The following is a 16628-nucleotide window of genomic DNA, read 5'->3' as shown; positions in this document are numbered from 1 at the left end:
ATAACTAAAAATGTATCTTACTAAAAACACATCAAAAAAATTGTAAACAAATACAATAAAACACAATACAATAATTATACAGTAATTAACGCAAACAACATTACATACAACAGTACTTTCTATATCAATTTTTTTTTACAATGATATTAAAAAAACATTAGAAATTATATTTTTACCTTCGATATTCCTGTTGATGATATTTTTGATGTCCCGATATTCTTGACATAATATTTTTATATCACAATTATTTTTTTCTGGTATTCTGTCCAAACACCATGTAGCAGGTAGCACTAATGAGTTACAGTTTAAAGGACATTTAGGGCCGGAGTTAGATATTGCCAGCCAACAGTGATTGCTATCCTGTGTGCCTAAATCTAAATACCATAGTAAATAATGGGACTTAGATTCGGCAGATGGGATAAATGTAACCGTTTTGACTGAGTAATCTGTCCGCCATATCTAAATCTGGCCCTCAGAGCCATCATGCAGAGTTGGGGCAGTAAATGGTACATGTATCAGAGATAAGGTGTATGCCCTCATGGCTGTGTTTTTTCCCCAAAGCATAATGGCTACTGCAGGGGTTTCCGACACTTTCTACCGCAAGCAGGTATGTCACAGAACAAACACATCACTCAATCACTGATTACTTTCCGGTTCCTCTCCTCCCTCCGTGTGGGTGTTCGTGATGATTCTCAGGAAGGTAGGTGATGCAGTTTCACACCGAGGAGTGACTTGCCGAGGCAGAAGAAGTCAGAAGCACCAGCACTCCCTGAATTCAAGGAACCAGAGGAGGACTGGAGGTCTCTGGGTCACATAACAGCCTCTCATCTTGAATAGCTGAGAAGGAACACATCAATGCTTATTCTGCTCTGGTCTACTCTGTCCGTTGTAGTTCCAGGCCTTGTGTAGACCAGAGCTCCCTCTGCTCTGGGGCTCTCAGTGTCTGGATAGCAGACATCCTCATGTTCATTTCCCGCGTACCGCCAACAAAGCACGGCAGTCACGTTAGGAGCACTCCGGTCGCCTCCTATATCTGAGTCTTCATGTTTGGCTGCCCCTTCCCTTCTTGCTCTGCACATCTTTTTTCCGTAGAGTGTGCCCCCATACCTCTTCATTCCTTTCCACTGTGGCATTTTGCCACATGGATCTGCCTCGTTGTCTAATTACGTGGCGCAGTGCAGGCAACAAAATCTCTGTCAGTACCAATGATGCTGCATGAAGGGCACATACCCTTTAACAGTGTTGACCTTAATATTCAAATTAGCAGGCTCATAGAGGCAGGGTGCAAAGTACAGCATTGGATAGAGCAAAGTCCTTTGATCTGAATAAGCAATCACAGGATGTGGTGATGCTGCTGTTCCAGGCGCAACCTTATAAACTTACATGCAGAGTTCACCAGGCATCACCCTTATCCTTGGCCTTTTTTTAATATATACTTTGTACTCCATTCAAAATTCATTGGATTCATTGCAATGCCATTTGCTGTGTTTTGTCATGTTTCCAAATCTTTAAAGGGGAAGAAGCCAGGCCCTCATCAAGCTAAAAAAAAAAAAAAAAATAGCTAAAAGCAAAAATATTTTTGGGACTCGAAGCGAACACATTGCCAGTAAGGTCCTTGGCACTTAAGCAAACTACTCGCTTGTGTATGGTCTCTTGGTGAAAGGACAGAATGCTGTCTCTTCCAGTGACGTTAGCCAATGGCTGGAGTGGACTGCCCTTTCCCCCATGCTGTATGTCTTAGTGGACAGAAGAAAAAATGTGAATGACTCATTAACAGACCAGTGGTTGAGGAGGGCTGACTGAACTCCCTTGCAAATAGGTATATTGTACATAGAATTTTAGCATAATTTAAAGGTTTTGGCTAACGCCTTAAATAAAAATGGAATAACGGTAGTCAAGCCCTGACGAAAACACTCCAGTGTAGCCAGAGAGCCAACCCCTGCTTGTAAAAATTCAATTGAAGTAAGAAATCTCGCTGTGAAGATGTATTCAAACTTTTCTATGGAAGACCTAATCGTACTGCAGTTCTTGTTAAAAAAAAAATAGTCGTATTTAGAAAACATGACAGATTATGAACTCAACTACAGGAAATGAGGACAGTTTATGACTCTTGCAATTATTCCTACAAGAGGTCTAACTTATCACCTTAGAAGATGCGTACCCGTGTACACAAATGTAATGTGTTTGTGCTAGTGCCTACAGACCACGTGTGGATGCTGTACTTTAATATAGCACTAGAAAATATTCTTTTTTTACATGTAAGATAGTTGATATTTATGATTAGAGTTACTTTCATTTTTCTGTCTTTTTATTTTCTTGTTAGTAATTTTCAGTAACTATAAGAGATGTTACTCTTCTTTTTATAACTACCAGCTACGCCCTTCACTCAGAACATTTCAACACTGAGACCTCAGACGATTTCCATATGGCATGGACTGGTCTTTAAAATATAAGAAATGTGCCATTAAAATTGTACCTCGAGCTTTCAATGTGACCTCATCGTGCACCGCATTGTGCATTCAATTCAACCACTCTGGGGAACAATTTGATGATCTGGCTGCCTGAAGCATTTGACATTTGTAGCTCTCTTTCATTATACAAAGACATTGCAGATAATGACTTGGAATTACAGTACGCTGATCTGTGTAATGCTGCGGCAATTTATCTGCTTCTTCCCTCGGTATCTATGGCAATCGCCTCATATCCAAGTCAATTTTCTTCAAAATGCTGTGAAGTAGAAAGCTGGTATTTCAGTTTGTAGTCTACCACATTTCTGTACAAAGTGAAAATGTTTTTGTACAGTACCTCAGTGCAGTACTCCAGACTAACAGCATAGTCCCCACCACTTCCAACTGTTAGCAACACTAGGGACTACTCGGCTCAAATATTCTGACTGAAATGCACACAGTATAACATAATAGATAGCAGCCACTGATGCTTCTTTTTAGGTATGGGTTTTGACAGTGCACCTGTTAAATTGTGCTATTGTGAATAATATTCACTGAATAAAGCAAAGCTTGAAGCAACATTATAATTAGGCGGAAAGGTAACTTAAAACATAACGTTTTAAACTAATAAAACAATGGAAGTTCACTAGTTCTAGTTATCTCAAGTAACTATAGCTTGTGCTAAAATAACTGCACCTAACCCCCCCAACTACCCCCAGTGCCATCAATAAAATAATTTCAGATGTTACAGTGACGTTATCAATAATGTCATTGAACATGTTGTGTATGACGTGATATGAGAGGTAATTTTCGGTACCTGCGGAGAGCACAAGTTATAATAACATTAGGGCACATATTACACCATATCACAAAAAAACACACTTTCTGGATCAAGATTCTTCTTTCTGTCAAATTTGGTGTCATTCTGTTCAGCCCTTTTGACTGCAGATGTGTTTAATTTTCCTATGGAAAACTGCAAAGGGAAAATGTGTTTCGGACCCCCCTTTTCCTCGGCCCTGCCTTGACAGATCAACTTAAACCTTTGCAGGAAGAGCAGAGATGGATAACACTTTAAAAAAAAAGTTTTATGAAGATTTGTTAAACGGAGCCAAAGTAATTAGCAACCGAAAAAAAGGTTTTCCTATGGATATGTGATCCTATCACTACCCTATTGCAGCTACCTCTGGCTAATACAAAGAGTGGGCTTTGGATCCATCAACTTTAATTGGCTTTCTTTGACTAGCCACTTTCAGTTGTGTGCTTCAGACACTGTTGATTATGTCTTGGCTCAGCCCAGTGGGGTGTTTACCTCTTACCAAATACTATTGCCTGTTAGAGTGTATCTGTCTACCATCACCCGTGTGCTTTCACTGAAGTGCATGAGAGGCTGTTTTACAACTTTAGCCCTCTCCCTTGCTGACTCCCTTCTATATGTATTTATATTATGTGCTAACGGTGCATGCATTAACGCTTCAAAACCAAGCATGCTGTGTTAGTAATTGAGTTTCTGGTTGGCCAGGGTATACACCTAAAATAGGCAGAACCCACCACTCTGGTCAGGGAAGGAGTAAGTTATACGCCATAGATAACCTGTGCTGAACCTCTGGTAGCTTGGCACAGAGCACCCAGGCTTATCATCAGAAGCAATATGTAAAAAGCATTTGTGTGACACGCTCATACTAGTAACAACGATTACACCACAAAAGAGACTCCACATAGGATTGTATAAAAGAAATGCATATATATATATATATATATATATATATATATATATATATATATATATATATATATATATATATATACATATAGGCCAAAGTGACATGAAACAAGCACTGTGCCCCTTTTGTCACCACTAAATAGTACTTGTTGTTCTGACAGTACCAGTAGCTAAAACAATATACCCTTTAACAGGAGGGCATGAAAATACAATATGTTGGTTAGGGAACCAAATCACCAGGTATCACCATAAACATATAAATCTCCACATGTCACCACAAATGCTGTACAGGTAATACGATACTTAGAGGTACTCATGTATAGGGCAATTCTTAGTAAACATCACAAGAATTAAATGTGTACCACAGATAATACCCAATTATGCAACAATCACAACAATTATTTTAAGGAGAAATCGCAGGAGTCCCTGTCAGCACAGGCCACCACGAGGAGATCACATTTATATTTCGGAAGTACCTTTGCCTCCCCAGAGACTGTGAATGCCAGCCAATAAAACAAAATAAAACAGAAAGTGGGCAGAGACATGGCAGGTAGGCAACAAAGAGCTTGGGCTGGAATAGAGGCATTCACACCATAAAGCCTGCATAGGATTTGCCCCTTCACTTTGTTTATATACTACCAACATATATAAGGCACATTTTAATTCCCATATATAAGTGTGGGCAGTATCTTGGCTTTATAAATCATGATAAGGTCTCTTTAAATTGTTGCTATCCTAGGGAGTTACAGGAGGATCCTAAGCTCCCTCAGTGAGTTACTGAGGTTCCTGACACATGAGCTGTTACAGTGCTTAGGTCAGAGGAAAATATCCTTCCTAGTAGTTTTTATGGAATCACGTGTATATGTAGTATAATACAAGTGATAAGGGTTTTCACATTATCTAATGAAATAATATTTTTTTTCCTCAGCCTTTTGAGGAATCCCAACCCTTATTGTAGCTCTCATTGCAGGATCACATCTAGGTGATGGAACCCCCATTTCCCCTCTCTACCCTACCAATATTATCAGTCTCTTTGTCTCTTCCTCCTGCTGAGGTGCTTGGTCTGATCACTCTCCGGTCCCTTCATTTGGAGTATTTCGATTTTCAATGTTCCTACTCTTGCTGTTATATCTCTGACTGACCCTGGTGAGATTTCCTGAGGGGGTGGGTGGGATTTTTCTTACTTCTACTTCTTTAGTTGTTAGTTCTTATCTAAAATGGTACTGCAACATGAACACGCGCCCACCATGTGTAAGACTGATTTTGAATGTTAACCTTGTCTGTCTGTACTCTGCTCTGTGCCATTATGCTACTGTAACCCGCTGAAATTGTTATGTGTCAATAAAAATGGTTTCTTTTGAAAAACTTAATGAAAGAATAAAGAAACCTATGTGAAATGTTATCATTGTGATTTTGAGAATTGTATCCCACAACTGTATAGTGTTTAAAATATAATACGAATTTTAGGAGAGGCAACAAGCCCAACTGCATTGTTCTCCTTTCTGTACAAAACACTCAGCGAAAGAATGTGTTTGTGCAGCTAATGATTAGTGAGGTGCACTCAAACTTCCTGGTTCCGGTCAGGACGTGCACAGGCTTCTGGTTCTCTAACATTACTACCACAATGAAAAGGGAGGTTACACCAGCCTTTGCTTTACTGCATCTTTCTGATACCTCACTTACAGCCCCCATTTTATGCTTCCCTCAATCAATCAATCATTAGGTTTGTAAAGCGTGGCTTATCACCCCAGGGGGTATCCAGGAACTGTGGGCTGTTACTGTGAGTCAGTAGCTGCTCCTCAAAGAACCATGCCTTTAGCTTTCTCCTGAAGTCAAGGAGGTTGTCTGAGGTGCGTAGGTGGGGAGGGGGAAGTTGTGCCAGATCTTTGCAGCAAGGTAGGCATGGAGAAGGGGCTGCTTCTGAAGATAATCACCTCAGTCTTGTCCATGTTCAGTTTCAAGCAGTTGGAATTCATCCATTCGGCGACGTGTGTCATGGTGTTTCTGAAGTTATCTCTGGGGGTGGCATGGTCTTCAGAAAGCAAGAGTCTGAGTTGGATGCCGTCGACATATGAGATGATGTTGAGTCCATGGGAACAAACAATCTTGACCAACTGTGTCATGTAAATGTTGAAAAGGGTGGGGCTGAGAGAGGATCCCTGGGGGATGCTGCATATGTTGCTTTTAGGTTCTGAGGAGAAAGGTGGGAGGCGCACTGTCTGGGTGCGACCTGTGATGAAGATGTGGATCCATTTGAGGTTGATGCTTCAAATCCTGATGTGTGGAATCTGGAGGGGAGGGAGTAGTGAGAGATGGTGTCAAATGTGGCAGAGAGGTCTAGCAGAATCAAGGCCGCTTTCTTTCTGTGGTCGAGGAAGGACTGGGAGAGAGAATGCTGCTGATTTCCTTCTGGCCTAGGTTGAAGATGAAATGTGGGCATGTGTCGCTGGGTGAGCCAGAGTGTGTCGAAATCATGAGGGCGACTGTTTCCTGGATGGATAGTGGCTTCCAGTTGGTGTGGAGGTGGCTGGGGGAGTCCTCAGACAGAGTCAGTAGGTGTTTGATTCTGGTGGCCTAGGGTGAACGTCTCTGTAGATTGCTATGATTTTGTCGTGGAAATAGTTGGCTAGTAAGTCGCAGTGGGTCTGGGTGAGTTGGATTCTGCTGGGCAGAAGAACTCTTTGATGATCTTGAAGAGTTCCTTTGGGCGTTTGGTGCTCTCCTTGATTTGGCTGAGTAGGATGACTTTTTTTGCTTCTCTGAGGAAGAGATGATATTAGTTCAGAGCATCTTTGAAGGTGGTGCGGTCTGTCAAGTCCCTGCTACTGCGCCACCATCTTTCTAGCTTTTGCATGCTCTCTTGAGCGCGCGTAGTTCAGGGGTGAACACATTGCGGGCTTGCTGGATCTTCTGGAGGTGAAGCACCCTGCGGGGGCGACTTTGTTGGCACCATTGAGGATCCATTTCGATAGGTTGCCGGCGTCTTGTTTGAGGATGCCAAAGAGGATGGGTTAGCTAGACTGGAGGACGGTGGTCCATTGGGTCTATGTGACTTTTCCCCATCTGCGGAGAGGGGGCGGTGTGGGTGTTGTGGACTGCTCCGGTCTGCTGGTTATGGAGAAGTGTATCAGGCGGTGGTCACTCCATGTGATCTCCACTGTGTGGAAGAACTTGATTTTTTTGCTGGCTGTGAAGATGGGGTCTCGGTTGTGACCTGTGGTGTGCCTGAGGGTGGTGACTAGTTGTTTGAGTCTGATGTTGCTTAGGTTGTGCAGGAGATTGGTGGTGGTGTGGTCACTGGGCTCATCTAGATGGAAATTCAGATCTCCTATAAATATATGGTCTGTTGAGTTGATGTTTAGGGGGCGATTAGGTCAGCTATGGCATTGCAGAAGGTGGGAGCTGGCCCAGGGGGTCTATACATGAGAGTTCCCCTGATGGTTGTTCTGGCATCAGTTTGGATTAGGAAGTTTTGTTGTTCCGTGATGTGGGATGCCTCCTCTTCAAAGGTGGTACACAAGAGGTTGTCTGTATGCATGATGCCAATGCCTCCCCTGTGCTTGTTGTGGTGGTGTTTGTGGATCAGTTTGTATCCTTGCGGGGTAGCGCAGGTGATGTCGAGGGCAGAGGCAGATGTGAGCCAGGTCTCGGTGATGAACATCAGGTCCGGTCTGAGAGTGGGTACGGTTTCCCATATTTCTGTGTCTGTGTTTGCAGAAGGATCTTGCGTTGAGCAGTAGGCTATGAAGGGCTTGGAGGGCAGCGGTACTGGAGTGGTGTGGGTCTTGGTGCTGCAGGTGAAGTGGCATTGGAGGCAGGTGATGGGTCCGATTGTAGTCCGGGGTGAAGAGATGCAGCAGTTGTTGTCCCGATTCCTGGGGGCCAGGGCCCGGAGTTCAGTGGCAGATTATCAGCGGATAGTGGGAGATCCAGGGTTCCTGGTGCTGGGCGTTGTCCAGGTGCAGATGGGTGCACACGCCTTGCCTTTGATGCGCCTTTAGCGTGCTCGCTGTGAAGTTGCGCAGTGACCACCATTAAGTAGGTCCTGGGTGAGAGGGGCAGATGGGCGATGAAAAAGTGGTAACAGCTGGCAGGGGAGGTGGCGGGGCCTGAGCGCAGAAGGGGCAGCAAGCAGGAGCAGATGAACAACAGGGGCCAAGCAGGAACAAGCGCTAAGGGCACAGCATAGAGCGGGGGAGCTGGTTCAGGACCTGCTCACTGGGGTCGTGCAGCAACCGCCATTAAGTAGGTCCTGGGGTGGGAGGGGCATGATGGGGGATAGCGGATGGCCAGCAAAAAAGCAGGAAAAAACAGCAGGGGAGGGCAGAGGGAGTCTGAGCATAAGAGGGGCAGCATACAGGAGCAGGTGAACAACAGGGGCCAAGCAGGAGCAGGACCAAGCAGGAGCAAGCGCTAAGGGCATAGCGCAGAGCAGGGAAGCTGGTTCAGGACCTGCTCAGTGAGGTCGCATAGCAACCCCCATTAAGGCCCTGGGTGGGAGGGGTGCAGTGGGGTAAACTAGTTTAAATAATGCTATTTTCATTTAACATTATTTCTTATGGATTTTTAGTTTAAGGGCCTGATTACGAGTACGACGGTCCTGGGACCACCGTACCTGCGGTGGAGGTCTGACCATCGCCTCCTCGGCAGTCCGACCACCAGAGTACAAAGATGGCGGTTGGACTGCCGCAAGACGGCTGCAACTGCCAGGATCTTGGTAGAGAAAGCTGTGATCAGTTGCAGCAGTGCCGATTCTGGCACCGCCATGCTGATCACAACCTACCTTTCTGCCGAGCCTATCATGGCAGGGATGCTGCTATGAAAAGCTTGGCGAAAAGGTAATGAAGGGGCCCCAAACAGGGTACCAGGGCTCATTTTGTCCATTGGGCATTGTGGCTGGAGCACATGTTGTGCCCCCCTGTACCTGTACTGTGGGTGCACACTGTTTGCCATGCACCACATTGTGCATGGCAACAGTGCACCTGAGGTGCATCTGGCGCTGCACTGCAGCGGCATGTGCTTCTGGCTCACTTTTTGAGCCTAAGCATGCCACCTCAGTGCCACCACTGCAGACACACCAACAGCCCGGCGGTAGTGTCGTAATGTGGCAGTCAGAATGGCGTTGACATGGCGCCTTTCTCCCGACCGCCACAACAGCAGCTCAGCAGTCAGACTACCAAAATCATCATCGGGCCCTAAGTCCCTACCTCCATTATTTTCTGTTGGAGAGTACTGCTGTAATAGTGATTGGATGTGTGTGAAGTGGTTCTGGACTAAGTCCAGTACTGAGTTTGAGCATATTAACTAAAGTTTGTGGTCTTTTGTGGCTTTAGTAATTTTAGAAGTGCAGTTAATGAGTAGCAAAGGACTTAGGGCCAAATTATTAGTTTGGCAGACAGAAAAATCCATCTTCCAAACTCCCGACGAGGTGGTTACCACCGTGCTGACTACCTCCCCGCTGGCCCCATTAAGACTTTCCCACTGGGCTGACCGGCAGAAGCCTTGGTTTCCGCCGGTCAGCCCAGTAGGAAAGTGGCCGTAATCGAGCCGGTGGCAATGCTGCCGCCCGCAGGGGACACCAGCACCCTCATAATGCGCACTGTCTGCATAGCAGACAGTGCGCATTATGAGGGTGCTGGGCAGGGCAACCTTTTCACTGCCCATGCCACGGGCATGGGCAGCGCAAGGGCCCCCCTTTGGCCCCCTGCACCTGTTCTCTGCCAGCCTTTTCATGAAACTACCATAAAAGGATGGCGGAGAACAAGGTTGAAATCAGCAGGGCAGTGCTGAGATCAGCGTTGCCCTGGTTGATTCCATCCTTCACTGCCATCCGCCCATCGGGATCTCCGATCCCGGCAGAGAAGACGGTAGGTTGGCGGGGCTGCCCACCAAATTCGTAATGTGAGGGTCAGACCGCCAGAACTACAGCAGTCCGACAGCCACTGCGAGTGTGGCGGACCTCAGACCGCCAAATCCGTAATTAGGCCCTTACTCTTTTGTCAGTGGGTTCACATCCTTCCCTTAACCCCTACCTAACCTTTCCTAAACCCCCTCTTACTGTAGCCTAAACCCCTCCCATTCAGTCACTTTCTCAGGTCCATCCCACATTTACCACATAGTAAATTTACATGAAGATATCTCCATAGACAAAACAGAAGAGGTGAAAGTGGAGATTTACATTTGTAGGTTTCTGAATTGCATTTTGTAGTAAGTAAGGAGTACTACTATACTACTACTTTATGTACTAAAACATGCACTTTGTGAATCAGGCCCTTTTTCTGGAGACAGACGATACCCATAAGCAACTAATTAATGTTTAAGTGTGACCCAGGTCACCAGACCATCAGCCCCTTGGCAGCCCCTGCATGAGCTTCTAGAATAGAGTGTTCTCTATGCCACTGCTCGTGCTACCATGCTGCAGCCTATGAGATTTGGGCACAGACTGTAGCAATGACAGCGGACAAGGAATTTGTGACTGGAGAATACCAGCTGGGGAGAAATTCTGAGATTGTGATATTATAAAAGCACGTTTTTATATAGCTCTTTTAATAGGTCTAAGTGTTGTCTGTAATAGGTGTGTTATTGCCTGTTCTACAGCCACTCAATTATTCAACAACAGAAGGATGAAAAGTTCACTTTCCCTTTGTTCGGTTTCTGCTTGTAGTGTCATTGTGGGGTAACATGCCTCTACTAACCCATATCAGAAGGTGATTTATTGTGTATATTGTGTTCAACTGTGGATCGTGGCCCACTGGTGGGTCCAAAAGAGCAATAAATAAAAATGCCTTTACAGTTTATATTTGTCTTGTCACATTTGTTGTACTTCAAAGACAGGTCAAATGTCAGACTGCGGCTTCTGGCAAATTGCTGCTTATGCTTTTAACATGGGGAATGTTGTTCACTAATCTTTCTCTGACTGCAAAGTGAGAGGAGCTTTTCAAGTAAACTCTGTGACAATCCTGCTGGGGTACGTGGAGTGTAAAAGGAAAGGCTGTATGATGTGATTTTTTGTAACACACAACAAAATGTAAATACATGTAAATGAACTGCACACATATTTCAGAATATATCGGCAGTTATGTAAGCAAAAATGGTGCACATTTTGTGTAATTCTGAAGTGCCATAGAAACAGAGATTTTAATAGGAAACAAGATAAATTAACACACTTTTACTTTTTGATTCGCAAATGATAATCACTGAACCCGATTTCGAAACTTTATCATTTGTATGCTATATAGTTTTAACAGTAAAACGGTATGTGCAAATCTAATAGACATTTCAATTGAAAATGTGTTGTGTTTAAATGGAAGTGTGCTACCACTGTGCTCTGCAATACACTACCAGCTACATGCTACACCCTTACCAATCTCCAGCTGATAACATCTGGTGCACTTTGTGTGAAGCCAGGATTTTTTCATAATCTCTATGACTTCATTGATGTAGCATTGGTGTCAGCATTTTCATTCTGAAAAGTGTTCCAGCACCATTGGTGTGAATGTGCTGAACTATGTCCAAAATCCAGTTATAAAACAACCCCATGCAAATATTGCCAAGTAAGACTCCATGGGAACTTTCCAATATTTTTACTGTGTTTTTTTTTACTTCACAAAGCTATTTCAGCACTATAAGTAATCATTCACAATCATCCTACTTGTGTATTGGATGGACCTAACGGCCAGAACTACCGACTTTGGATCTGGGGAACCAGGTTTGAGGATTCGTGTTGGTGCTGGGCAAATTAATTGCCCATTCTTAAATCTAAATAAATCTAATGTAATGTAATCGGATGCTCGTGCTGCAACACTTTTGGGCATGTTTGTGCTGCATAAATCATATATATATATATATATATATATATATATATATATATATGTATATATATATATGTATATATATATATATATATATATATATTCCAATAAGCAGCTAAGCAGCACTGGACCTTGCTTGAACATAACAATGTATCGGAGGCCTTACCCCATAATCTGCTGTTGAAGGTATTTTTTTAATTTACTAAAATCACTGGTATTAACACAACTTTTCTTCAGAATCCTTGCTATTTTACTGGACAGGCCTGGAGAGGATGTGGTGTAGCGACCAAAGCTGCCGACTTTGGAGCTGGGGAACCAGGTTTGAGTCTAGGGGTTAGCCCAACATCCTGTGATTCAGGCAAATCGGTTTGCTCCTGATTATGAATTCAGCAGTCTGACCACCCGAACTCCAATAGCAGTGGGGAGGCAGCCTTCAAGCTGGTGGCCTCACCACCATTGTATTACGATGTTTCCAGCAAAAACAGTGCAACGGCATTGGCCTCGGCTCAATAGTGCTGCACATAGCTCCTTTGGAATGAGCACTGTCTGCCTATGCGTTCTGAGGGAGCTGACAGGGGGAATCTGCACTGCCCATGTAATGGTCATGAGCAGTGCAGGGGTCCCCCCTGTGGTCCCAACTCTGGCTTTCCACCAGCTTTTTCAAGGCAGGGACCTTCGGATCGAGTTTGCGCTATATAAAAAAAAAAAAAAAAGCACACTGAAAAGTGTCCCAGCCCCCTGTGCACTTCCTCATCTGCCACTTGTATGGGTAGATCAATGTCTTGGCCACAGACCAATAAGGAAATATGAAAAGGCGTGGCCAAGGTCACAACATTTATAAACAATTGCTGCTAGGAACAAAATAGAGTATGTTATTTTGGTAATTCACATCATCTTGTATGCATGCCTGGTACTACATTAATGAATCTCCTCTGCCTCATGGCCGCTAAAGGTAGGTGTGTGGGGAAAGTTTGTGGTTCTAAAAATTGGATCTCGTACTGAAGAGAAGAGATTGCCTTCTGCTCTTGTAAACCAGGAATAGTACTTAGATTGCTACACATTCATATGCACACATCACTGTGAAGGTATTTGCACAGTGCACTTAACCCCTTGTTGTGTTAGTCCGAGTTGTAAGTAATTGCTGTGGACTCCCCAGGGATCTTGCATTTTCCATTAGGCGCCTTGAGGTTCTCGAGTTGCTCTTTGACTGACGTCAGAGTTCGCCCCGGGAAGCGTTGTGTTTCATTCACAGATGCTGTCCGTGTCGTCTTGGGGAGGACCGGAGGCTGTGCCGTGAGCAGCCCGAGGTGCGGGGAGGCATTGCTCCATCCCTCGCGGTGACCTCACGCAGCCTTCCTGACAGGCTCACCTCTACGGAAGCCTAATAGGTGTTTCCTCACATCTGCGCTCTCTTCCTGCAACTGGAGTTGGGAGGAACTGAGGCAACCTTTAAACATCTTCCCTTGGAAACCGCGCGCAAGACACCAAGGCGCTCCGCCAGCAGCCGAGGGTCCCATGGAGAAGCCACTCCGGCTGCTCTTCCTTCCCCGGCGATGCGAGGCTGGCGGCGGCACCGCTTCTTAGCAGTACGGGGCTGGGGCAAGCTCGGAGAGAAGGGGGCTCGTCAGTCCACGTGACAAGTGCTTGGGTCTGTAGATCGGACTCACCCAGCTCGCAGCTCGTCTTTGCGCAGAGAGCGGGTCCGAGCCATGCCGGATCCCCGCGGGAACAGCGCGAGCATCCCTGTGCCCTCGGACTTCGACAACAATCGTTGTCCTCCATGAGCGTGTGACATGCGAGCGGCAGGACCGGTGAAACTGTCAATGCTCAAAGGCTCCGCAATTCGATTACAAAATGAGTATTATTATGAAGCCAAGATCGCGCTCCACAAGCTCCTTAAGGGCGGCAGATGGCGCTTGGTAAGTTCCTCTTTACCTACTTTCAGTTAGTTTTGTTTCGTGTACTTATTATTTCTCTCAAATTGAACAAGTGATGGAACCGGTGGAGAGAGATAAGGCGACGTGCCCAGGATCACACCGTTTCGTGACGTGGGGATATGACTATGGCACTTTGGGGGCAGCCATTCAGTGTGAGACTCTACCCTCTTTTCTTGGCACGGAGTGTTTATAGCTCCAGTGTGTGCTTTGGCAGAGCTGTTTCAGGCTGACGCGTACTGGAATGTACATAAACGTCCTAGATTGGCTTTTGAGTCTGAACAACATTGCTTTTAAAGTCTGACTTCAAGGGCAAAGCGCCTTCCGTGCTATTTCATCTCACCTTGACACTACATGGCATACCCTTTTTCTTTGCAGTTGTCGTTGGCTGATGTAAACCAAGTTTTTCAGAAATATAAAGCGCCAGATTACTGTTTGCAGCGAGAGCACTGTGTAAATATACCATATTTAAAACAAGATGTATTGTATATGTGCTGCGTTTAACAAACTAATGTAATTGGTATAATGCGATGTGACGAGAGACTTATTAGTAAGGGCAGTGACAACCCTGGAACTATTCTTAGCTGGTTTCTCGTGTGAGCCTATAATGTATTTGTTTTTCCATAGCGCCCTGCTGCATCTGAGCATTAAGTGCCTAGGCGCTTTCCTACTACATTCTTAAGTTGCATAACTGGTTATGCAATACCCGCCGCCGCCACTGACGGCAGAATATTATCCGTGTGGAAGATTAAAAGTCTGGTATTTTACTGTGGGATGAGGGTTGTTTCTCGCTCAGATGCATGTACTCTCAGGTCGTAACTCTTCAGTGTGTTCCCAGGATGTCTTATCAAATTTGTCCTTCTCTTGGGTCATGTTAATAGCTTCGAAAGGTCACGCTGACCTTATTTGGCATAACTCGAGAGAATGTGCGTGTGGTAGCCGGAAGTGCAGATTTGCATCTACTCTTTTCCCTCTTGCAAGTTTCTGTGTCTGCTTCACCATCTCCCAAGAGCAAAGAGCAGCAACATTCCAGGCGCCTTCCCACTAATATCCAAATGAGCATTTCCTCCAGCGCCGATGAAGAAACAATGCTACTTATCCTGTTTTTCCCAAGATGATTGAGGATAATTACAGCCAGCTAAGGAAAAAGGCTTGTCCAGGGATCCTTATCTTACGTTTAAGGTTTCAGTCTCTACCGCGAAAACCTTGCTGATGCAGCCTGGAAGGCATCTACTAGCGCACGGGTGGCAGGTCGGATCATCCATATCGATCCCCTGGAGACCAGAGCACAAAATGGCTACCCTCTGGTCTACTGAAAAGTTTGGGGAGTTTGGGTGTGCGATTGTGCCTAGAGGATTTGTTGTGCTAAGTGGTAGCTATGTCCACCTCTCTCTCTATAAAATCAGAGGTGATTGGTACAGAAGGGATGCTGCTAATACCTCAGCAGTGGCTTAGCAACATCCATTGCCCAAGGTGACTCCTGGGGCATTGTTTCAGTGCAGGGAGCATTTGGAGCTTTGCTGTTATTTTCTCCTCGCTTCACTGGAAGAGTACTGCAGGGATAACAGCCAGAGACCAAAAGAAAAGTGTTGGTTTGTGATGGTAAGAACCAACACCAAGTGCAGAGAATGGATGTCGATGGTACCCGGCTACAATAAGTGAATATATCCATGAATGTGGACAAAGAAAAATAACAATGTGATGCTGACTGTGCAGGCCTTCTACTGATATACTAGTTAATAATTTGTATGAATAGTCCTTCTGTCTATATGGCATGTGAGGCCTGCTTCGCCCCTTGTGCTTCATTGGGTGTGAAGAATCTTGATACCATCCAGGGTGACATTCAATGTCCTTCCCACCACAACGCTGTCAATGATTAGACTGGAGTTAGCCTTGATGGGGGCAGCGACAGGCCACTCTCTGCAACTCTGGCTTCATTGTGGTATCTGATGCATGCTGTGGGTCCACCTCTTGGGCTATTGGCCTTTGCTGAATGGATAAACCTGATGGGACAATATGGTTATTTTGGCACATGGGAAATGACGAATAATGCAAACCTGATGGAGCAGTATGATCATCACTGTACCTGGGCAGTAATAATCTAACATAATCAGGAGGTAGCATTAGTAAAGCGTTGCAATGTTCGACTGATCTGATGCTCTTTGGCGACCTTCAAAACCAATCAAGGCTGGGGCTCGGCTAGTCTGTCTTTAACTGTGGCCCGATATTTACCTCTGTCTTGTGAGGGATGTAACCCATAATATTAATTGTGGACATTGCATTTCATGTTCTTATTGCTGCTAGTACTTGGTGGTGGGCGTGTCTGCTGGAGAGCTGTGACATGGTGTCTGACAGGTCTGTTGAGAGATTGACACACCACACATACTTATGTACAACTTAAACATCCATTTATTGATAACTGGCAAGACAAGCTTCCAAATAAACGAATTAACATTTTATTCTAGGCCTGTCTCTGCATCTAAGCACAGCTTGCTGCAGTAACCCACTCCACACTCGCCTGTCTCAGTTCTGGCAAAGGATGTAGTAAAATGGTGCTCCTACCTGTTCCCAACAGGACCCCCACTTCCCACTCAATAATATCTGAGATTTTAAAGAGTGCTTTTCATTTATGAATTGTTGGAGCTAACTGCAGGAATGCATGACGTCTCCCCGTCCTCAATCTTACTAGACGTCCAGGAGTACATGACATCTTCTC

The 16628-nt window shown here is 45.0% G+C and overlaps 1 protein-coding gene across 2 annotated transcripts in view; it reads left to right on the top strand.

Annotated features, from left to right (window-relative positions):
• The window catches only part of LOC138284067 (3',5'-cyclic-AMP phosphodiesterase 4D), a 1206532-nt gene that overhangs the window by 675230 nt on the left and 514674 nt on the right, over positions 1 to 16628 (top strand). Inside the window, exon 1 of one of the 2 annotated variants that reach the window (XM_069222477.1) lies at positions 13717 to 13897. The exons of the other annotated variant lie outside the window; for it this stretch is intronic. Within the exon in view, the coding sequence (XP_069078578.1) occupies positions 13833 to 13897 (65 nt within the window). The 5' untranslated portion in view covers positions 13717 to 13832. Of the gene's footprint in view, positions 1 to 13716; positions 13898 to 16628 lie in introns of those variants that run through there. 2 annotated transcript variants of the gene reach the window in all.

The sequence above is a fragment of the Pleurodeles waltl genome, chromosome 1_1 (genome assembly GCF_031143425.1).
Source record: "Pleurodeles waltl isolate 20211129_DDA chromosome 1_1, aPleWal1.hap1.20221129, whole genome shotgun sequence".
In the NCBI taxonomy this organism is placed as follows: Eukaryota; Metazoa; Chordata; class Amphibia; order Caudata; family Salamandridae; genus Pleurodeles; species Pleurodeles waltl.
This window is presented reverse-complemented; position numbering and strand designations above follow the sequence as displayed.